At 38.4% G+C, this 24,738-nt stretch overlaps 1 protein-coding gene across 1 annotated transcript; it reads right to left on the reverse strand.

Moving 5' to 3' along the window:
• Positions 1-740: 740 nt before the first annotated feature.
• On the reverse strand, positions 741-23,539 carry MPP4 (MAGUK p55 scaffold protein 4). The gene is made up of 21 exons (XM_050900163.1): positions 23,485-23,539; positions 21,268-21,389; positions 20,235-20,312; positions 19,453-19,533; positions 18,767-18,898; positions 18,034-18,115; positions 16,785-16,870; positions 15,692-15,763; positions 15,046-15,242; positions 13,792-13,856; positions 12,975-12,992; positions 11,872-11,910; positions 11,106-11,126; positions 9,845-9,859; positions 8,298-8,339; positions 7,293-7,463; positions 6,299-6,379; positions 5,256-5,349; positions 4,328-4,436; positions 2,249-2,383; positions 741-1,273 (listed from the first exon to the last, which is right to left on the reverse strand). Exons 1-21 carry the CDS (start codon positions 23,516-23,518, stop codon positions 1,082-1,084), a joined length of 1,866 nt encoding a protein of 621 aa, XP_050756120.1. The 5' UTR covers positions 23,519-23,539; the 3' UTR covers positions 741-1,081.
• Between the last annotated feature and the right edge of the window lie 1,199 nt (positions 23,540-24,738).

Below are 24,738 nucleotides of genomic sequence, written 5' to 3' on the forward strand. Positions count from 1 at the left end.
TCTAGTAGTGAAAGCAGATCTGTCTGTAAGCAGACACATGAAATATAGGCAAGGACAAATGCTGGACTAGGCAGCAGAAGTGAGGAGCTGTCATGGACCACCAGCACAGAGCTGGCACCAGTCTCACCCTCCACCTGTACTTATGCCACACCAGTGATATACCTCTCCAGTTTTACCTCTAAACAAGGAATGCTAGGCCTGACTCCAGAACAAGCAGGCATGCTGGTAGCTGCAATATTCAGCTTTGAATAAACACTTTCTAGACTGTTTAAATTGCTTTTCTTGATTTTCCTCCAAGGTGAGGTAGGCCAACAGCATAATCAATCTGTGTTCCTCAGGGGGCAAGACAGCTGCAACGCAAGGTGAAGAGAGCAAGGAACTTGTTTGCCACAAGCACTGCACCATTTGATGAGTACAGCGTGCTACCATAGAGCAAACCAATAGGAAAAGGGGCTTCTGACTTTATTTGCCTCTTAGGTAAGTCCATGTTCTGTCAGTTTTTACTCACTTGAGTTGATGGAACAAAAGAAAAGACATGCTACATGTATTGTGAAGATAACTGTGGTTTCTAGAATCATTTTTATTGTGACACCACCATTCTGCTCCTGTCTTAAAAGGTAAGAAGGATAAGCAGCAAACCAGTACCTTCATAAATAACACTTTTTGCTTAAAGAGAGCATGCACTGGACTGAATATTGACTGAGTATCATTTTTCAGTAAGGCTTCCAGAGTGTACAGGTATTACAGTACCAGAATGACCATAATAAAAAGGAAAGGACTTTTCCATAGCTATGTACGAGTAAATTATGCAGATACATGCAACAAAATAGATTTTTCTTTATTCTTGTAATTGAGCGCTCACAATATTTCCTTTTTTGTACAAAAGTGGATGCAACTGAAACATAAAAAGCTGGAGAGCTACGCAGAACATAGTATGATTATACCTCCTGTAGCAGCTTCTTTCCTAATCCTCTTCCAAATCCCTCACACACAAAGATAAATTCTTGCAATCCTGACATTAGGATTATTCTTGAAGTAAAACATAAGCTGTAATCTTTCTGAAGCTGCCTGCTGCTCAGAATTAGGGCTGCGTGTCTGAGCATATCCATATCGCAGGGACCCACTGGGGCTCATCCTGTGCACGATGGACTGCAGACAGCAGCTGCGCAGATGCTTCTTGTAAATTGTCATTCACAATCACTTGATCAAAGTACTGACCAAACTGAGCTTCCATTTTCTTAGCTGAATCTTCCATCTCCTGTAAATCTTCTTCCTGTGAGACACAGAGTAAGTCTACAAAGTGTTGTGTAGAGAAACATACCTGCAGAGCACCTTGGGCCACGTAAACAAGAGGTGAGTAGATAGTGCCAGTGTACTTTATTTCATTTACAGTGTGCTATAGTAAAGTACACCCGCTACAGTCAGTTCCAAGTCTCTGAAACAGAGCTCACTGCCATATCCTTCCCAAGGAAATACCTTGGGTCTCAGTATACTCCATTTGCCCCAAAAAGGTTGTTCTACTGATGAGTGCTGGCAGAGGATGTTAGGGACTCGAAGGCAAATCCACTAACACTTGTGTTCTCATTCCACATTTTATTTCCCCAATGTTCATGTTTGTTTCTGCCATAGCAATCATGATTCATCTCCATATACAGTTATGGACTGAGGTTGCCAAAATTTTAAGATGCTAAACTTGATTATGTTTTGCATGGAAACAATTGTGACAATGCACTAGACACATTGTAAATGCAAGATATGCATTTCCTACAAGCAGGATTAGTGTTTTATCTATAGAACTTAGTATAGAATTGATATTGATACTGTCATTAGCATACATGAAATAGCAGTACATTCTTATAACTACATGAAAAAATATTTGATTAAATTACTGAATGAAGCGCATTCCAGGTATTTCAGTGCAAACAGTAAACGTATGTGTTGACTCAAATCTTGTCACAAGGCACTTAATTAAAACAAAAATATAAAAAATAGCCTCTCCTTTAAAGACATTTTAAAGCAAAATGCCTCAATCCCTTAGGTACAAATTACAACCCTTCTGCTTCAAAGCAAATCTGGAGGGGGAAAAAAATCCCAACAAACCAAACAGAAAAAGACAAGAATAACTTAGATTTGATCCTAAAGACACAATAATCGTTTTAAAAGAGTTAACATAGTAACATAGTAGAATGCATTATATTCTAAACACAGAATCCCAGAATAATAAGCTGAGTCTTTTCCCAAATCTCACCTTGAATTTCATGTTCACATAATAATCTGTAATGATCCTGGCATTTTTACGAGTCTGCCTCATGCAGCTTATGCTGGATGGCTTGATGAATATAATGTAGGGCTTTAATTCATGAGTCCGGGCTACTTGGATGCCCTGCAAATGAAGAGTAAAAAGAAGTTAAAGTATTTCAAGTGTATTCATCCCAATTTTACTCCCATAAAAAGCCAGTTGTTTACAACACGCTGTTATCTCCAGACCTAGCAGTAATCTTTTTCAGGAACACCTACTTTAATATGACCTCACTAATAATCCAGACATTGTTAAGCAACTGTAGCATACCAATCACTTAATTCTGCTTGGTAACCTTATTAGGAGATGCTTTCAACTCCAGGGAGTGACTGGACATTGTCATTAATGGATCTCTACAATCAGCATTAAAGGTGAATCTGAAATCTGTTTTTTTAACTGCTGGGGAGCTACCTTTGGAAAAAGTACACCTTTATTGCCCCATACTGGAAGAAAGTATCCTGCTTTTGGAAATCTTTGTGCTGTGTAACATTCCCTGATGCTAATAAGCATTTTTAAACTACTGCAGAGCAGTGGAGGGAACTAGAAAAAAGAAAATAAAAAAGGAAAAAAAAGCACAGCATGTAAAGTTGGCCAAGCCACCAGATTTAAAATACAAGTATGCAACTCAGCAGTAATTCTCCTACCTCACAGCAGTTACTGAAGAGTAGCTATGTGCCATTACTTCATACCCTTCCCAAAACTTGTCCTTCACTCGCACCTTAAAACACTGATAGTGGCACATCTGTTCAAGTAGCAAGACTACATTCCCCCCCCCCCCCCCCCTTCTCCCTTTTGTTTAGGAGAAGTGTAGCAGAAGAAACCAGGGACATTCTTAGATCTGAAATGAAGACTAAAGTGTGGCCTAGTCTGCCCCTTATAGCAGTTTGGATTTTGAGTAGTACCCCACAGGTCATGTAACTTAACTTCTATTTTAAACAGCACAAACCACTGCTAACCTAAGGCTCTGACTATACTGGTTCTGCGTAATTAGAGGGAAGTCTCTGAAAGTTACTGAGTTATGGTGCCTCTCTTTATATTCAGTTAGAAGAGATGCTGAAACCCAGTAGCCTAAACAGCTCCTAAGTACTAAATATGCAAATAATTCAGAGAAGTTTAGGGAGATTTTGCTGGACACAGCTTTAAGTCTCTTAGATATTCACAAACTCAGGCCTTTATTAGCCTTATCTTCATCAGCAAATTCAATGCAAAGAGAGAAGGGGGGGGGGAAGTAGTGTCCAAGTGAAAACATTAGCATGGTAAGTACTTCTGAAAGTGTTAGAGGTAATAAAAGTAATTAAGAAAAAAAAATACAGAAGAATGCAAAGATTGCATTCAAAGTTTTTTTGCAATGCCCAACATAGAAACATCTGGTAATCGCCCTAATATTTGAAGCACCTCTTGCCAGTATCTGCTACAGCATATACGCAAGCTGCCTTTTCTCATATAGTAAACATTTACAAACTCTGGTCCCTAGATAAGCTGTGGTCTACACAGCAAGCACTCGCTGGAGGTTCTTGTAGAGCTGTTTGGTCATGTGCGCCAGCAGCTTACTCCCAGCTGTTAAGTTACTTCTGAATAGAAATAAATGCGTGATATAATTCCCTGCTTTTGCTCGATTACTTTAATAGTTGCTGCTTTTACCAAAGGGTGTTCAGAGATTGCTAATGGAAGGATAGAACTCTCAAGTAAGAGGGCTTGGAGGAGGAAGAAATCCCATGCAACAGTCTCCACATGAAAGAATAATCCTTGCTTTCAGCAAGTATGAAAACTCATTTGTGTACCATTCCACCTGATAATGCAGCTCCTGACTTGGAAACAAATGAACTATACTGATCTGTACATACCTGTCACTGTAGTATCCCCCCCCCAAGCCCCATGCAAAGAATAATCTATTAGTAAGCACCATGAGCTCAAGTGAAAAACAAGACAAAGCAACTAACACTGTTCTAATAGCACAAGAATGTACAGAGAATTATTTTTCCTTCCAGGAGATACGAACTCTAGATTCCCTGCTCCTTTGCAACTCACCTGTGGTTCTAAATCTATTACACAGATCTTCCCTTCATCGAGGACTGTTCGCACTGCATCAATACTGGTACCATACAGGTACCCTCTGTATTCCCCATATTCCAGCATTCTGCAACAGTGGTGAGGAAGGAGGAAAACGAAAGAGCACTTCAGTCTCAAAAAGGTTCCATTTAAGGGTGAAATCTTCAAATGTAATCCAGTGATCAAGACTGAATGATCATAAAACATAGTGAACACTGGTGAACAACCTCCACCTTTGCTCTTCGCTACAAAATCAGAACCATTACAGTTTGACATCTCCAAAGCATGCATTTTTTACTCATCTTGTTGTTGCAAATTACGTGTTTAGAGGTTGCGATTCTAATGATAAAATGCTTGTCATTTATATAGTACAAATAACTTCATAAATCAGAAGATCTCAAAGCACTTGGCACAGCTCAAGGAGTGTAGCTTCTGGTGCTGAGCTGGTCTGTCTTAGAGGAATTACTGATGCATAGAAAGGAGCAGACACTTTTGAAAGTTTAGCCCTTACAGTTCGGCTGCTTATGTGGAGATTGTCATCACTGCAGAAATTCTCCAATGGAGTTGTAGATCAGGAATAGGTCTGACTCACTGCTCAATTTTAGAAAACAGTCTGGTTTCCAGGAGAGTTAAACTCAACTTACAAGCACACCAAATGAGCTCATCACTGGAGATCCCACTTTCTTTTAGAAGGATTCTGAGATTAATTGTAGAGGAGCTTATTTGCAACTGCACAATCACAGTTTTTGAAGCAATGGGCTCAAGTAGTTTGACCCAAATTTACACCAAACATACATAGTAAGTATGAGTGGAGGAGCCCAGACTTGGGACCTAACTACAAAACTGTCTTTTCTTGGATCATGTTACATTTTAAGTAACAAAAGTGTAATTCGTCTCTCCTACTTACCTGTGGCTATACACCATGTTTTCAAAAGTTTCCTTTGATACGTAGTGATATTCACGACCGTTCATTTCATAACTCTTCTGAACACGAGTGGTGTCTGAAAGGAGATATACAGACACACACACACAAAAATCAGCTGCAAGTAAATTCTTGTAATTTTATAAATGAAAATGAGACAACTTTCATGAAGGACTATAAATCAGGATTTTCATAAATAATAAAATGAGTTGTTTCCATTTGTTAATCCAGAGCAAAAGCTTTGTCTACTCTACTGGTTGCCCAGTGGCAAGTCCTTGAAAATTAGCAAAGCACATCTGTATTTCTTGGAATGGAAGGAGAGTGGTTTAATCCAAATATCTGCATCTCAAACCAATCAGGAATTGCTTTGGAACTGGTTGCACAACTGTTTTCACTCCTCTGAGGTAAAATTGATTAAGTTCATTCGGAAACATCCCACAAGCCTTCCCACACTTGCACCTTCCCTGTATCTGGGATCTTAAGCACAAAAGAATTCCTGAATTTTCAACCAGTTTCAGATTCATACATTTCCTGTTTGGTTATCCAAATCACAAGAACCAAATAAGCACAGGTAGAAACAATTTCAGTTATTACGTCAGAAATTAAGCTGTGTAAGTCTCATCTGAGACCAGAAGGCTAATAAGGAAAGCTGCAAAGCCTATTAAGCACCAACTTCTGTTGCCTTCATTTTCGTATCTGATCACTTAAACACTATGAACTTACAATATCCCTAAGCAACATTCTTATTTTTAAATCTAGGAAAAGCAAACATCAAGATTAAACAAAATCATGCAGATAATCTACTGCTACATAAAGCTTTAAGGGAACTGTAACTTGAAAATACCTATTATATTTTAATATTTTAAACTAACCCTTAGAAAAGCAAGTGACTTTGACTTGCAGTAGAGCTGAAAAAACAGCCATACAGCAAAGAGTGTATGAATACACAAAGCCAAGAGGGAGGTACTTAACATCTCCTAATCACATTTGAAGGAGGTAGTGGGGGAAAGAGGAAGAACATTACATACGAGGTATGGCACTTTGAAACTCTCGTGGGTTACTTGCGATAAGCCTTCGCCTTAGCTCGTTCACACCAACTCCTGCAGGACCTGTAAAGTTGGAAAAGCAACTATTACTGACAGAGGCACTTTTCGCATGCACCCCCCCTCATCTTCTAACACATTGCACACACACAAATGAAATGTAAATAAGTTCCCCAAAAATGTACCAGAAGCGACTGAAGCATCTTGATTGATTCTGGGTACAAATCGCTTCCCAGCAATATAGTCATACCCAGGGGGCAACTCAGCAATACCATTTTGAAAGAAAAAATTACCATCAAATACTTCCAGACTTAAAAAGTACAATGGATTTGCCTTTACCCAGTTTGCTTTATCAGGATCATGGAACACTGCAGAACCACAGCTTCCTTTCAGTCACTATCATTAAAGACTACTTGAGAGCCTGCAGCCCACTTAATACAGTATTTCCTATAGCAAGCATTATTAAAGGCATCTTTTTAACTTTCCCTACTGCCCATGATTGAGATTTTTCTAGTCTTGAGTTTAATTTTAAACATTCTACCATTGCCATATCCATGCATTTAACACTGGCTGTAGAAATGCCTCCATGTAAAGATGTTTTCTAGTACGCTACAAATGTTTTCTCATCACTTTCTGTACCAGTCCCAACTGAATAGAAAACTGAACCATTTCCCTAGTAAAATTCGTTATCAACCAGCACTCATAACCGTATGGCTTTTTCTAAGGACTTTACTATTATTTTTTTTAAACATTCACTATATCAAGCAAATATGATGATACACACATTAAACTTTAAAACCAATAATGGTGTCAAATTACAGACAGTCATTCTTGAAATGCTGCTTTGAGAGCTACCTGCACAGTCTGCAACCGCTGCAATCAGCAGCGGGAAACCTCAGTGGATCAGACCATGACTGACTGTTTCCTCCCCTCTGTTACAGGTTGTGAAATTTGCATGAGAAAGTAATTAACCTCTTACCCACTAGTATAATTAGTCTGTTCCGGTCTGCTGGGTGCCGCTGGTACCTAACCACCTCTTCATACGGAGCTGCAAGAGTGCTGTAACAGCTGCTGGGGCACCGAGTGTAACATGACTGCTGGTTGGTCCGGGATTTCCTGCGACACAGGCGCATGCTTCTACGGAAACCAGCTGTAAGGGGCAAAGACATCAGTACTGCAAAATACACCCGAGATGCAGGCAACTAGTTCTTTAGCCTAAAGTGTCTCTAAGCCACACAACATACTGGTTTTTTGAGCTTGTTGCAGGGTGAAAGTTAGTGGATTTCATTGTTGCACTCGGTATGTCAGCTTGGTAGAACCTCTGAGCATTGAAAGACAGCTAAAGAGGTGGTCAAATCTCACTGAAAGTCACCTGAAAATTAGCCCAGAATCAAAGACCCCCAAAACATCCCCAGAACGAGCCGAAGGAGAAGTTTCTGGCCACATAAAGCATCACTAGGGAACAGGTCAACTGTGTTTTGATAGCGTAGCTGGTTCACTCTCCTAAAGCAAGTCTGGAACATTTGCTCCAGCCTCCAGAATGAATCCAAATATTTTAAAAGGTCACTATGGTTTAGTAACGGGGGATAGGTTTGTTGCTCCACCTCACCATCCAACTCTGAAAACCTCACTTTTAGGTCTACTTTTCTAATGAAAGCCCTCATGATTACACTCAATGGATGACAGACAACATTACGCTCCAGCACAATTAACCGTGAAGTAAGGGAAATCTTAACAGCCAGTCAATTTAAAATAGTGGTGGCCAGGTCTCAGTAGAAACCTAACAGGAAGAGAGATTTAAATGGTGAGAACAAGCATTAGGAGGAGGAAAGAGACTTCTAGAAGTTTGGAAAACGGAGCAAGTAGAATTCAATTCAGTAAGTCTTTAGGTGAAATAAAGAACAAAGCATTTTATTTAACTTCAGACAAGCACTTAATCTAGATCAAGCCCCAAACATCTTACTTATCTTTAGTCATTGCGTACCAATAAAGACTCGTTGACCAAATTCACCAAATTCTTCCTCTTCTAGAATATGAAGAACAAATACTCATGAAATAAAAAAAGAACAGTGAAAGCTTAAGAGCTAGATGACTAACAATTATTGCTGATCCCAAATGAAAAACAGTGGTTCAGTAAACATATGGAAGTACCACGCCTAATCTAATAAAAAAAGCACAATACTCCATAATATGAAATATTCAAATATTTCACATGACCAATGACTAATTCAAAGGACCAATATTTCTGTAAGAGAAAAATTAAACTTAGAAAGGCTTGGTATTTTTCTAAATTAGATTTGAAACTCAACATTTTATCCGTTTCATTCCTAAGATAACTAGATGCCAGACAATGTTTTGAAATACTTAGTGAAAAAAACTCCACATAATTTAAGCTTTTCAGGTGAAACGTAACTAAAGAATTCTTGTAAGCTATAACATTACAATAACCAACAAGTCAGTAGCTCAAAACCAGAAATAAAAAATTTGTAACTCAGTTTCTGCCCAATAGCATGCTTGGAAAATGCAACATGCATCTGCTCAGATCTTTCAGGCAGAATGAAGACCTAGTTTTATTATTTCTTTTTAATCATCTTTGGATCAGTGATATCTGTGCTCCAACATCCCAGACTAATCTATTTCCTCCAATTCTTTTTGTCCCCATTCTCATGCTGTTCCTTGTGAAGGCTTAACCATTCAGGTGAGCCTTCTAAATCTCTATTTTTTTTTTTTAATGAGATCTCTCCTATAAGGATCAAAAATATCAGTTTTCCAATAGATCAATGCTCTAACAGTTTAGAAACTATTTTATAAAGGTGATTTGAAAACAAATAACTAGGAAAAAAAAAAATGGTGGCAGCAGTGTTTAGATTTCTCTTCAAAAAGGACTCCTGATTTTTCCCTAATCATGCAGGTAGTTATCCAAGCTGTGTATTCCCTTTATTTAGGCCTTGTTAAAGCAAGAATAAGATACAGAAGACATAGGCATATCTTTAAAGGCAGTAATTGTTCCAAGGCAAGAACATTATTTTCATTTGCAAAGCATGAAACATACAATCTTTTAGCGCTAGATTCTTGGATTGACGGTTATCTCATAAGCATGCAAGTATCAAAACAAAATTAGATGCATCTTCTTTCACATCTATACACTTCACTACTTGTTCCTTTAAAATAGAGTTTTATTCCTACATTTTTGTATGTACTAACAACTCCTTGTTTATGACTGTAGAAAAAACTACTTGGCACAAAACTGCTCGTTCAGGGCAAAGGTCAGAGTACTGTTCAGCTGATACATGCCTGTATCATTTCTATCTTCAGGTCTTTTGAGCCGTCATTCAAATCTTTTTGAGCATTTCTGCTCTATCTACCCTCTGTTCTATGGTATGGAGTGCAGTGTGGAATCCTACAGGGAACAAGCAATTAATCTACCGGGTATTGTAAGAGGAGCGGTAGTTCCTGGTAATGCAATAAACACAGGTAAATTCTAATAGATTACTGCTTACAGGAGACAGGGAGAAAAAAAGTTAGTGTTACCTTCTTTAAGCTCCTCTGCACATTCAGACAGAGACAGACATAAAACAATTAGTTTTGAGAAGACAGTCTATACTACGATTAAAAAAAAAATCCAACCAGCATCGTCCAATGCATTTAGGAAATTTAGGAAAGAGGTACTGCAGGCTCTAAATCTAAAATATGCCTGTACGAGCATGAATTCTCAGTTCCCAAAGAATGAGAGACTCAGCTACAGCATCTATGTCAGTATTGTACTTGCAAAATACATCACATGGATGTTCAACTACTGGTTAATTTAAAGTAAAATGTAGGATAGCAAATATTTGCACCTTCATTCCTCTGACTGTCTGGATACAGCAGAGACCTGACTCAGCACTGAGTAGTGAATAGGATTGCAAGAGTAATCCCCAAGTGCAGTTATAAGAAACATCCTAGCCTGAAAACGGAAGACTGCCCTGTAGACCTGCCGGTTCTGTCTTAAAAGCTCTTGGCATTGCTTGAGAGGTGGAAGAGAACGAACCACCTGTGATAAGGGGAGAAGATCTGACTGGCAAGTAGGAACCATGTAGAGAAGAGCAAGTGTGAAGTGGAATGACATTTTCTCCACAAGATTACCAAATATCTCGAACAAGAAGTTTAGCAGTAGTAGATTTATTTTAGTGGAAAAACAATTTATTTTAGAAGACTTTAGTTCTGCAGAACTCTGAATATGCTGTAGACAGGTAGCTGTTCCCTAAAAAAACCGCAAACGACCCCAAAACTGGCTTGGTTTAAAAAAGTGCTGATTGATTATATGTCCTGTACATAAATCATTCATTTTATAAAAGCATTTTTGTTTCTTGTATGCCAGCCATGCACACAATCAGGAATCTAGAACAGCTCTCTCCTTTACCATATCAACTCCTGTGGCACTGGGGATTCAGGCCTCCATTACCCTAAGGTAATCCAATTATCTGCTGACATCAGTGCAGCCCCTGCTGTCACAGCTTGCACGGGTATAACTGATGAGGATTTGATAAACAGAAATGGTACTGATGCAAGAGAAGAAACACACTTGTGGGATAACAGGACAAAAACCTTACTACTAAGGTAATCAGAGAGCAAGAGGAAGACTTAAGGCAACAGAATTTTACATAATGGCTTTTCAAGCCAGAATGGCTTCTAAAGCTAAAATGGCATTCTGTTTTTTGTCACCTGCTTGTTTTTAAGATGCTTGTCTCTGAACACCCTTTTCTCAGCAGAACAATAGCAAGGAATTTGGAGTTAGGTCAGAGGAACTTACCAGACTCAAATGTTTCTTCATCTTGTTTAGTAATCCAGATAGCAAATATATTAAAATAAATTCAAAATTTAATTATTTTCCTCCTATAGAATTTCAGAATCAGAAATCAATTTTCCAGCTCCTATCAGTCTGTCTCACACATACTTTTCCCACTTCCCTCTACACTGAGGTGGAAAAATACAGCTCGCCATACTTGAATTAACTGTCTGGTCTCTCTCCACCCAGTCCTACAGGATCACAGCCCTCCATGAGGGGTTTCTGAATTACCTTGGGAGAAGGAAGAATGAGCTGTGCTGCTTTAGGGAGCAAGTCAAGCTAAGAGTCTTCACATGTACTATTTACATGTAAAAACCTATTCTTGCTCAGTGCCTAAAAACATATCCTCCTGAGATCAGTTTATTGACAATGAATTGTGTGGGTTCTCCGAGACTACAATCATCCGTGGCATTAAATCTACATAGGCAAAAACTACGGTAACATTATGGCCACAGTTGAAAACCTGAATCAAAGATGTTGGATCTCATTCAGGCAGGTATTTTTGGGGTGGTCCCTTTCAGCACAACACTTCACTATAAGCACCGTACACCAGAACTGCAAACAGCTCATTTTAATACACTGATATAGGATGAGGTTTCCAGGGTATGAAAAACAGAATTTTCTACCATTAAGTTCACTAGGAGAATGAGTGTTTTTATCTGGGAAACAAAACGAGGCTTTAGCTACTACCTTGAAGCAAATAGAATAATTTCCAAGTGAATTCAGTTACCTGTTTCCACACACTTCTCATCAATTTGCATGTCATCCTCTACAGATCAACAGAAGGAAAAAAAAAATTCATCTGAATCAGAAAACCACTGGGGAGGAAAAAACCTTACAGATCTTACACGACTGAACTCAGACATCAGAAAGAAAATATTTGAAGCTCAGATCAGCTTTAGGCATCTTTAAGGATTTTAACTGTTAACTCCAACTTACTGATGTTCCCTGTCTTTAGTGAGCAAAAGGCTCTTCTTAAACTAGTGCTCTGAAGGGCTTGTGACAGAGAGGCAAACACATCTAACTTGACTTCTCCTTTTGAAATCATAAAAGGTTTAACACGGCTGTCGCTCTGTTTATCCTGTAGATATGTATTTATTAAGTATTACCATGACAGAACATAATTTTCCACTCACTCCCTTCTCTCCTATAGCTTTTAAAAGTGTGTATCTTTCCAATATGCTTCACTCAAGGAAAGTGTTTTGCTTGGCTGATTTTATTATTATTTTTACAAGGAAGAAAGGGAAAAGAAAAGATGGATTCAGCTCCCTCTCCATCCCCAGACCACATCAATTCACATCCCTGAAACACGATCTCGTGGACGTGGGCAGTCTCACGGGCTCACAATACTGCACTGGGTGTGTTCTGTTCTGGAGTGCCCCTCCAGATAGGCCCAGTAGGAGCTATTTTGCAGTTACAGGGCAATTATCAGGGCGTCTGTCAACCATATTCTGCCCATATGTATCCTTTAAAGAAATACTTCTCAGAGCTGCTCAGGTCAGCTGCTGAAGATGGGAGAGAAAGAGAGGAAAAGAGGAAGAGGAAAGGTAGTCTTTCCTTCCTCACAGCAACCCATCCAAACTGTCAGTTCCCTACCAGATAATGCATAGCTCAAGTTTCCACTTTAAGACAATGTAAGCTTCTACTATCTCAAGTGAAAAAAGGCTTGATTTTGATTCTGCTAAGCACACAAAATGCCAAGAACTTGGGTTTCTTTTGCATGTATTTACCAAACTGCCTCAGTTCTGACAACTTTTTAAAAAGCTTGTAAAACCATCTGCTATACTGATTCCGGATACAAGAACACAATGTTGTCCCGATACGATCTCCTACCTTCTTCCACAGTGCTTACTGCCCACAGCATATCCATTGAAGCAGTTAAAATGCAATATAATAAAATGCAATGGTGAAAGAGAGCCCCAGCTCTAATGAACTAAGCAATCAGTGCAAGAAGAATTCTAGGCAATGAAACACACTCAATCTGGGAGTTATCACAAGAGAAAAATTAATTTTATACTAGTATAGAGAACCATAAAAGAAAATGAGGAGAGAGGAAACAGGAAGAACATTCTTTGTCTGGGAATAGTTGCATGTGTACAGAAAGTTATAGTTGGCAGAGGATAATGTTTCTGGATTGTCACCATGAATAAACTCATGGGCAGCATAGCTTATCTTACACCTCAAGGAAAAAAGTTCTCTCTTTCTCTCAATAGTTTCGATGACAAAGAAACATTCTAAACATATCGCATGGCATCTTCCAGTGCAGAACTGTTATCTGTGTCCATGGAAAGCCAGCCTAGTACAATTGTCACCTCAAGACTTACACCCAGTTCTCCTAGAGAGAACTGGCTCTCCTAGAGAGCTCCTAGATCTTACAGACTTCAGAAGGAGTTGAATTCACAAACTTCTCTCCCAGTCAGATCCCAAGTACACTGGAGACAACAACTGCCACCATCAGTACTCCAGGTACAACTACCATTAAGTATTTATTTTCCTGGGGATAGTTAACACACTTCTGAGGTTACAATATGGCTCCAGAAACAATGTCTTTGAATTAAACGGAATCGTATAAGCTTCTATTTCAGTATCCCTGGAAAGAGAGACAAGACCTTTCTTTACTACTCTACCATTCAAGTAACTTTTCACTCACACATTGATGATTTGAGACAGAGATGGGGCTGGAAAGGCTGAGACCACCAGAATTCTCGCTGCTTCCTACATAGAAAGAAATTTATCACAGTTAAACAAATAAAACAGTCCACAAGCACATTATGCTCCAGTCAGATTCACTGCTTACACATAAGATCAATCAGTACTGAGCTGACAGAACACACCAAGAATGGAAACATTACCAATGTTTTAGCCCACTGCGAAGTCCTGAAAGAAAGCCAACAAGCTATCTGAACTATTTAAAGGCAATTTCCAAATAGCAGCCCAGAAGTATTTAGAATATTTTGAGTTTATATATAAGGACAGGAAGATAAGCCATACTGTGGTACAGTAGAGGGAGTGTGCTACTGCTATGGGTAGTAGTACTACTGCCTCTGTTACTACACAGACCCTCTTGCTTGTAGCCTCAATCACAACCTAGTTTGATTTCAACTTTCATTATACAGACCGCAGCTAGGTTTACAAATAGTAAAAATTGAAGCTTATCATCTATAATTGCATGGCCTTATGTTTTCCTGAGGGTAACACAGACAGGACATGTGGTTAGAGGATCAAACTGAAAAGTGTGCTACAGCCATTTAAGTACTCTGGTTCTGAAAGCATGTAGTGTAAAAATAATAGGCTATTTATGCAGAAAATAATACGCAAGGGATCCTTGTTCTTCCTTGAGCCTGTTTTTTTGTTTTGGTTTTTTTTTTTCCTCTTTCTTTTAATCTGGTCTACTCAGTTTTGACCAAAGCTGAAGAGGTCATTCACGCCTCACAGGACATCTTGGGGGAAAAAAAAACCCAAACAAACCACTCCACTGTTTCTTGATGCAGCTATGCCCTTATACTATATGTTTAGTATCCCACTCTTCCGCCCTGCCCCCCTCCCCCCCTTTTCTTTTTTAAATCATAGATGATGGTCCTAAACAGTTGGGGCCCTTAACTTCCACCCATCCTTCAGCTGCTACACTCCACTAGATGTCTGCAACTAGCATAGAGACTAGGCAACTGCTGTGAACTTCTTAGACGTCAATTTAAGATGATATAGGTGCTTTCAAAAGCTCGTTCTCACATAGGTACTCTTAAGTGAAAGAGAGCAAGAAGTCGAAGAACAGAAAGAGGAAAGATGTTTGTCAGATGTCACTCTGAATCATACTGCTATATAACTTACAAAAATTTTAAATAGCAAAGTCTGAATAACTGGCTAATTCTTGAACTGGAAATCAGAAAAATTACGACTTCTTTACCTTTTAAGAAGATGATTTGAGGGTATAAGTCCAGCACAGGCACTGAGATCTGAAACTTTCCTGGCCTGCCACCAGAGAACATCATTCTGGTCCACAATTTGGAGTATTTCACCCTTCTTAAAAGGCAAACCTGCATCAGCGCATGGTATGGCAGGATCTTGTAAGGGCCAGTAATCTGCCATTGCTCGCACGTACAGCTGGTAAAGAAAATATAAAAGAGTAAGTGGAAGCCATGGTTAGAACAGATACAACATGAGCTTTATAATCACAGGGCCAGATATTGCTGCTACTTAAGTCAATTCATGATGAAGTCAAGTTTTAAAAACCAGATCAAGCCCCAAACCCTATCTGTTCATTAAGGGAGGAAAAAAAAAAATGTCTCGTACATTGTGAAAAGAATTGACCTTCAACCTCTAGATCACTGTGAAGACGTCTTCATTACCCATCAACACAACTATATTTCAGCTTACTATCTTTACTGCTTCGGCAGCGGCATATTGATGTCAGCTGAGAGGTAGCCATAAAGGCAAGTAACACTTTAAGGATTGCAATAAACTTCTAAGCAACACCATTTCTTTGTATCACACCATTGGACATTACTGGGGTAACTGTAGTAACAATCCAGGAAAAAAAAAATGTCTCTTACTGTTGTTTGGTTGCTGACAGGCCGATCAGAAACTGGAATTAATTTGAACATAATTGTCCCCTGAGACAGGGCCTAAATGATTAGAAAAGGATTAAAATATGACTGGTATTCAACACAAATAACCAAACATTGGCAGCACAAGCTTAAACACAGCATGTCTTTGAGGTTACTATAGTGTCTATATTACAAATAGAATTTAGGCAGACAGAGTCAATATGACAATACTGTATTTTTTTCAAAAGGAAACTCAAGAATGAAACTTCAAAGCCTTGCTAAATATTTTTAATTCAATGAAATCTATGTTTCATTATAAATATATATAATTTCAACATTAATTCATACTAAACTTTTCTACTGAAATCTAATTTAAATTAGCAGCAGGGTCTGGTTAGACAAGTGATGTAAAGGGGGGAGGAAAAAATATACATATTTAAGAATTAGGCATTTCAATAGAGTTTGTATTTCTTATACCTAGAAATAGTACCACCAGGGATATAACACATAGAAAGAATTGATACTGATTACATATAGCAATACCTTACTGACTGGCACTGACACTTTGCAGTGAAGAACCCTGAAAGATTGCGGGCAAAATGACAAGTAACAGGGACAGCTCAACAGATTTCTTCATGAGAATTTTGACAACAGTAATTACCACTGCCCTTTTTTGCAAGGCAAGGTATGTAGCTTACAAGCTCATTCACTCTGCTTTAGGGCATTTTGTAACATGGACTCTTATTAGAACAGCACCTTTCCACTACTTTCTTGTGGAATATTAACCTAGTGGAGCTTCCAGAAAAATTATGAATCAGTAAAGCCTGAACAAATTAGTATTTTTCCCAGAAGCTGCAGGTGGAATGGTCACAATTAAGTTAATTTCTGTCCGGAACAGAGGTTAAATTTAATTCTTGTTTCATAGATTCTGATTCCATGAGCAGTTGCTAACTTCATCCACCATAAGGAAACAATCTGAATTTTCTATTAAACATTTCAGACTTTTTCCTCTAAGAGTGTGTGGGTGCGCGTAAAAGAAACGGCATACAGTTACTCTTAAGGTACAAAGTAGAAAAAAGATTCAAGAAACATTCAATACCAGAATGTTAATAACTTGCTCAGGCTCAAGTCCCTCAACGGGAACTCCATTTACTTCCACCAGTTTGTCTCCAGCATACAGCAACCCTACAGTGAAAACAAGGATGAAAGCAGCAGCAGGATTTTGTCACAGCATAGATTATCTTGGGTAGGCAAGGCAGGGACACACAAATATACCACAGGTTTGGAAGTCAGCATTAAAAGTTTCCATACACCAGGTATGCAGGAAGGCATTTTGGATTTAGGCTATATTGCCCCTGGATGGGACTGCAGACTTCTGTGGGTCACAAGAAGCTTGCATGCGTCAGTTTTCTTATTTCCTCCCACCTCCCCCATACAACATGTTTACAATCTATTGATGATTTGCCTTAAAAGTAGCAGAAACATTTTAATATAGCTCCATTTCCCAAAGTAATTTCTGAATCTATTCTAGCTAAACCCATTATGTTAATAGACCATGAGACTTGGAATCAGACCCTTAAAAATGCCAGGTGCAGTGGGAGGCCTTGGGACTCCTCTCTGTCCTTTACAAAGTCTTCACAATATTGTTTACTTTTACATTTTCCTTCAGCTCAATTAAAACATTACTCAAACTAGGAACTTAATCAGCTATTGTCTACAGTTTGAGTTTTCTTCAGTATACAAAGGCCAGAAAATACTAAAAGGAACTATTTTATGATGATTACAGTTCAATTTTACTTCTGATGTTTTACATTTTTGTTACGTTACATTTCCCAAGGAACACGGAACACATTCAATTCTAGGATAACAAAATAGTAACATTTCCAAGGAAACTCCTTGGAAGATAATGCTACCAAAGTGTTTAGTAGCCTAGTGCCAAAAAGTATTACTACATATTCCTTAAAGCCCATTATCTTATAGAATCACAGACTACTGATGTTTTTCATTTCTCCATTAGGGAATGAGCTGCTGGTATTCATACCACACTGCAATTTGGGATATTCCTAATCAATCTCATGACAGATTTATCCAGGTATTGGTGCCAAGAATGCATAATGAAAACTGAATTTGTACCTCAATTCAGTCTCAAACATAGCACATTCATATGAAAATTAACAAAACCAGAATCAAAGTCACTGCAACGTATCACTATTTACAGTGCAGTCCAATGTACACATCTTCTTGCTCTATAATGGAAGACTAATTGTAGAAGCTAAGCTATTATCTTACTTCAAATATCTTCTTTCAAGTTCAATTTTTTGTATCACTTTGTTTTGAATTACACGTACCACTTCTGTCTGCTAGCCCACCATGGATCACACGGGCAACCGTTATGTCACCTGTTATCTCATGGCGTTTAATGGTGGCACCCTGGCAAATAAAAACAAAGAAAAAACACACTGATCACTGAAGAACCCCAGTATGCTTCCTTTCACATCGCAAGTCTGATCTCTGCAATGACAAAAAGGCATTGAAAGGTAACACCACACGGATCTAGTGATAATGTATCATTATTAGTACTAAGTCCTTCAATGTCTTCAACTTCCATCATACTAAAATAACCTCACTGACAGAAAAGATTTCTTACAGTCAATCTCAAATATTACAGCTATCTTTTCCTAAAAGAGATTAGTTAAGCTATACAATGTTTTCCGCTTATAAGCGCAAATGATTTCTAAAGAACCTTTCAGAGTCTCTCCTCCACTTACTATTTTGGCCAAGGGAATAGCTCTCAGTCCAATTTACATTTTCATAATACGAGATAAAAACATCTGCCAAATGTTCAAACCCTGAGCAGGCAAGGCACTGAACAACCTGCTCTAGTTGTACTCGCACTGAGCAGGGCTAGATGGTCTCCTAAGGCCCTTTCCAACCTCAACAATTCTTGTGATTCTGTAAAAACTGGACACGAATGCACACAATCTCTGTGACATTCCTGGAAAGAAACCAATATGCGTGTGATGCATTATCAATGCTTGTGTAAGTTAAAATAATTTGACAGACATCAGAAAGCTCCCTCACCAGAGGCTGGTTGTTTTTCACTAAGCAGACAATCCTCATAGCTTCCTCATTTTCAGGTATGTTGTCTGGCAGTGGTGGAAGGGTTGGTTCAAAGTCTTTCTGGGCCACAGTATCATGAGCAGATAGCAAGGCCTGTTACAAACAAAAACAAGCAAACCAACCAACCCATAAGCAAAGTTCATACAATAGAACAGCTTTAAACAGTGACTGGTCAGAAAACAGAAATCAGCAAATAAGTTCCTATGTGAACATAGATCCCTTTCACACACTGACGTTTTATTCTTTCCAGTTGGAAGTTCAAACTGTGAAATAAAGTTTTAAGAACAGTTGCGCTCTCTGGAAAACTTACAAAAGATGAAACATTTCTATTTGGAGCTCTAGGGTAAAGAATGCAGGTTTTGCAATTACAAGGAAAATTTGGTTTTATATGTCTGCATCAACCGCTCAGAATTTAACTTTGTAAGAAACATCTCTCTCAAACATAGCCCTTAAATAAAATGCAGCCCACTGCAGGTACTTCAGATACACAGTCCACATCTGATTTCACAACTAGGTTAGTTCATGACTAGGAAACTATGTCTCTTCTGGCTCCTTTGCCAATTGTTGTGAAGAGCTGGCCATCTGTTTCCATTCCCAATGCAGACAGCTCTATGAGGAAACTTTTTCTTTCCTTATGCAGGACTTGCCTTTAAGTGTGGAGCACGCAGTAGTCGTCTTAGCTCTTTGATTTCTCCAGACTGAGGGGCTTCACGCAGTAACTCTGCCACCTGATAAATGTAAGAGAGAAAGCACAGAGACTGGTTCTGGAGGACAATTAATTTGGAAAGCTCCAAATTGAACTTAGAGGAATATGGCATGGTGAGAGTGTTAAGCCCCCCACGTTATATGACTCAGAGCATACCCATATGGTTTGCTCTACAATTGGACAATATGACCACAGCTGCACACCACTCAGCCAGGCTTAATTTAGTTCAGGCACAGTGCCATATGCTCTAAATTAGTTTTCTCTCCTATGCCTCAATGAATTTCATCACTAGTGTCAGTTTCTCCACTTAGTCATTAACTCACCCACTAATTCAGAAATTTAAGAATTAATCAGCTATTATGATTAGAAAACTCCAAAAAGCTTGTCCAAATCATCATGTCAGACTGCTTGATTGTAGCCATAACACTGAACCACACAGTTACATGGGAAGAAAAAATATATGGCCAGTAGTTAAATAATTTGTGTTCATTACTCTGGCCAGGGCTCATGCAGTCTAGTGACCACAACTATATGCATTTCTCATCCCCTCCTCTCTTAACAGTAAGAGTTATCGAGTAGTTTGACAAATGTGCAAGGAGAAAATCTTTCAAGTTTATACAGTGTACTCAGACCTGAGACACAAATACCAGAACACTATTATCTGCAGCTAAGTTGACTAATTTGGTATGAGTAAAGCAATACACTATGTACACACAGTCTTACCTCACGATTCAATGCACGTGCCTGCAGCGTGACAGGAACTGGTCTTTTTCCGAGATAGTGTTGGAGGCATTCATAAATCTATTGCATGCCATGACAGAGAAGACAAGGCAATGATGATATGATCTGTTCACGTGATTATACAGATACATACACAACACACAATGGACCATGTTGTATTTCTAGGAATTTCTCAGTCCAACTAGAGACAAAGAGCTTGCAATCTCAATCCTTAATGTCTAATGCATCCGGAATTGAGTCTATAATTCATTGCCTGTCCATACTATCATCCAGCTAGCCAGTTATGCTGTAGCTTTGAATTTTCCGGTAAGAAAAGCTGATTACACAGGGCAATAGCCTGATGGCGTCAATTCTCTGACTTGTAGCTTGCTTTCTTCCTCTAGTTACAGGCATGATTAACAAAGTAAATTTAACTTAAAACAAAATAAATTGCTGTATTCAAAATGGCCTTACAGACATTCTTATCCACTGCAAGTTTTTCTTTACAATTTAAAGATTTTTAAAATCCTTGTTAGAGGAAAAGCAGAATTTGTACAGAATTTGTCCGAGAGATACAATTCTGCTCAAGAGAGAAACACCAGCCAAAACTCTGTTCTATAACAACATAAAATCTTCAACTACACATCAGATTAGTGTGGGCAAAACCAAAAAATATAATTTCACAAGCATCCATGCCAAAAAGTAGGATGCATAGCCATACAGAGATTTAAGAATAGAAGAGACAGCTGAGCAGTGCTGTGTTCAGCCTACATCTCCATCCCCCGGCCTTAATACGGATGTGTAAAGTAGAAGAGCTTTAATGTCTAGGACATTATGAAAGAGAATACTTTTTTTTTTTCTTTAAAAGCAAAAGTGTTTTTGTTCACCTTGACTGCTGATGTTAAGATCGACATTAGGACTATCAGCACTTAGTGTAAATAAGCATTTATTGTCCTGATATGGCAAAATAAAGTAGCTATCCCCTAGACATTGTTCTCTAGGAAACCTTTGCTTTCACATCTAAGTATTACTTTACCTTTAAAAGTGCTTGCAGCCAGCGAGATCTGAGCAGGTCATATAACATGCCAACGCCATTGACATCTCTTTTACAGAGCAAACTCAGTTCTTGTAGCACTAGAGTCAGAACATGAGATATACCTGAGCCCAAGAAACAGAAAAGCGCAAGACACTTCAGTACAAATAGAAGACCAAAGCCAAACAGTGACCCAGGCCTTCAAAAAGCACCTTTCCTCAGTTTATACTTCCAAGAAATGCACTCATTTCCTGTCTGCTTTGCTTGTTTCCTGCAACTCTGTTGCATAAGAGTTTTATTTTATTATTAACCAGCAGGGCTAGGTCAATACTAGCAATTTTCAACTGACCTGTGAGAAAAAACACACAGGGAACTTCACACATATCAGTCTGGGTTCAAGCTTGTACCTCCTACTGAGAAGACGTAAACATAAAAAATTGCCTTGTTCATTTCATAGGCTTTTCTTTTGGATGACACACTGTTTAGGCCAAGGACCATCTGTTTTTCTCCACTCTTGAGAAGTGCAGACATTTTGGAGAATATCACTAATGAAAATGCAAATTCCTGCCAAATACATACCATTGTCACAGACACCCACAACACATACCAGGAAAGGGGAAGAACCATTCTTACTATTAGAAGCAGCACTTGATTTGTTAGCAACAGTATTCTAATACAGTGGGAAACCGAAAAATCCAGTGTCTTTCTAAAATTGCAAGGAGGCAGAAACTAAGAGGTGACAAATAGGTAAGATGTTACACAAAGTCAGGCCTAGATACAAACTGGATTGTTGTGAGTGCATGGAATTTAATTTTACCTCAGAAATGACAACAGATCATTTCTGATATGTGACAGTCTTCCCAAGAAACACAATGTTTGTAACAGCACTAACACAATACCATACCAAATGCTAGGAGTTGGATTCATTAACCTCTAAGGGTTCTTAAAGAGATCATAAGAGTTGGATGCCTGATTCCCACTGCATGTCAAAGGAAAGTAAGTTCTCAACTCTTGTATATTTGGTAAGCACAAGCTATCTCTTTGCTTTAGTGCCAAAGTAATCATACGATACAATTGTAACTGGAGACTTTCCTTTATATTTATCTGTTTACAACATTAAACTTGGCGTGTTTCAATGAGTGATATTGTAATACAAGAAAAATGTTGAAATAAAACCAAGACACTAGGAGCTTCTAAAGTTACATCAGCCAAAGTAAAAATAATAATTGCTTAAAACCAAGGCTCGTCCAGCGGACCCAGAATAGCTGAGTACTCTACTGCAGACAATAGCATCAGCTGCTATCATCCAGTCACCACAGCTAACCTAAACATGGACGCCCTTCTTATTTCTTTCCTGAGCACAATTTTTATAGCCATTGACAGTTAATTGTTTCCTGTATCAGCTCTAGACCTCGATGTTACCAACACTTATGTGAGATCTATCTTCAGCTTTAGTTTCACTGAGGTATTTTCCTTATGCATGAATTTATACAAGTACTTGCCTGCTAAGTTTCCACAGATGGGACTTTTGCCTCAATCGTCAGGCAGAATTATTGAGTATCCAAACTGGGAAAGCCTGGAAATGTACCTCATTATCAAAAGAATCATCTGTTTCTGGAAAGCAGACATCTAAGCACTTACAAAAATGATAAACTCAGTGAACCCTGATTTTCCTGTGGGGCTCACAGTATCTCCCAAAACACCACTTTTCTTAAAAGGATTCTCTTCTACAGGAACTTCCTAGTGCCTAGCAGAACATTACCTTTGGTGGAGACACTTTTTCAGATCTTTTCCTCGTTACTGGTTGCTTCTTTTTGAGATGACTTGTACTAATTATCTCCCAGAATGCTATCGCTACATCAAACTAGGCTCAAATAGACCAAGACGTTCCATACAGAAGCTCAAACCTTCAAACTACAGAGAATCATTTCCTTAAGCAAAAAAAACCCCTCTTGCAGTTAGTAGTCATTCTTGATACAGCTGCAGAGACCCTTGACTTTATAAGCCAGAAACAAATGCCAGGTATTCTTTTCTGACACACTCTAAATTAACTGCATACCACCATTAAACATCAAGAATCATTCCAATTATTAAGTAGTAATACTTCTAGACACATTCATCTCTCTCATGACTCGATGGAAGAAGAGTTACAGAGACCAAGGAATAAAACTTTTTGACAGTTTTCTTTCTCTGAAAAAGAGATGCAAAAGTTACGAGTACCATTATCTTGACTGCAGACTGTTGGCACCTCCATCTTTTCCTTTATTCACGGAGATTCCACCCACTTCTTTGAGTACTGCATTCACGCCAAGTAGGTTTCACAAAGATAGATGCTGAACTAGGGAAAAGAATACACTCATATCAGAATACCATCAGGTATTTTAGATTGATAAGAAAGCAGAATTTAAAAGAAGGGGGGCAACCACTCATATTTGAAGTGCACAACAGGTTGCAAGCATAAATTAAATACATGAGTCCCACCTGTAAATGCAGTTACCCACCAGCATCCAAAATGCAGACAGATGAACCTCAACTGCAATATGACATTTTATTTCCTTCATGGAATTGTCATTAGCTTGCTTCATTAAGCCATCTAAAATAACAAGCTATTTGGTACGTCTTCTGTTCCCCAGCTTTTTAAGTGCACTACCATGGAAAGTTATAATTTTTCCTAAAGACTGTTAAAGCTTGTTTCACATAAATATAACTTGGGAAATAATCATATTCAAGAACATATTACATTTAATTCCTCTTGTTATTGACACAATATTAAAATTGAAAGACTCTAGAGTTTCTACTGAATTTTCATGGAGCAAAGACATCATTTTGCAAAAAAGGGACCCCTGTTTCTATCACTGTTAGAATTTAAGGTCTTTGAAGGATTTTGTTCCACAAAGATTTCATTATTTTCCATTTCTTCACAGTGAATTAAAACACAAAAAAACCCCAAACCCCAATAAAAAAACCCCACACCTTACCTTACTGGTATCATCATCTCTCTCAGGCAATTTATAATTGGTTGCCACTTTCAGAGATGGAGTCAAAGTAGTTATCTGCTTATCTAAAAAAACCCTCCTATATTATCTTTCATTATAAAAAGCAGCATATACTACCTTATTATTTTTTCTTTACATTTTAAAATAGGATTTTTTAAGTAATGCAGGAAGCCAACACTTACACTAATTAATCTGTATTTGTGTTGCACTGAACTTTTCGTGTATAAAAAATAAGCCTTCTAAGACTTTCTTCCAAATTCCTTCCCTCCCTTAAAATTCTGTGGCAACCTATCACTAACCTATAATGTTCCCTTAGACTAAAATGGAGGAAACTCTCCAGTCTACTGCTAATAGGAAACAATGCAGTACAAGATTGCTTCAGAGAATTCTCAGAACTCTTCTTTGCAAACAAGTATGGAAATTCCCTAGGGAACACCGTATGGTGCATTTATACCCCAAAGCATCAGGAATCTATATA

Source organism: Gymnogyps californianus, chromosome 7, assembly GCF_018139145.2.
Source record: "Gymnogyps californianus isolate 813 chromosome 7, ASM1813914v2, whole genome shotgun sequence".
NCBI classification, from domain to species: Eukaryota; Metazoa; Chordata; class Aves; order Accipitriformes; family Cathartidae; genus Gymnogyps; species Gymnogyps californianus.

Coding starts and splice junctions, on each gene's coding strand:
- MPP4 (XM_050900163.1), bottom strand. CDS start 23,518: ATGGAGGTGCCAACAGTCTGCAGTCAAGATAATG. Junction 15,764..16,784: donor AGCAAGTTATTAACATTCTG/GTATTGAATGTT, acceptor CTAATCATTTAG/GCCCTGTCTCAGGGGACAAT. Junction 1,274..2,248: donor ATGTGAACATGAAATTCAAG/GTGAGATTTGGG, acceptor TGTGTCTCACAG/GAAGAAGATTTACAGGAGAT.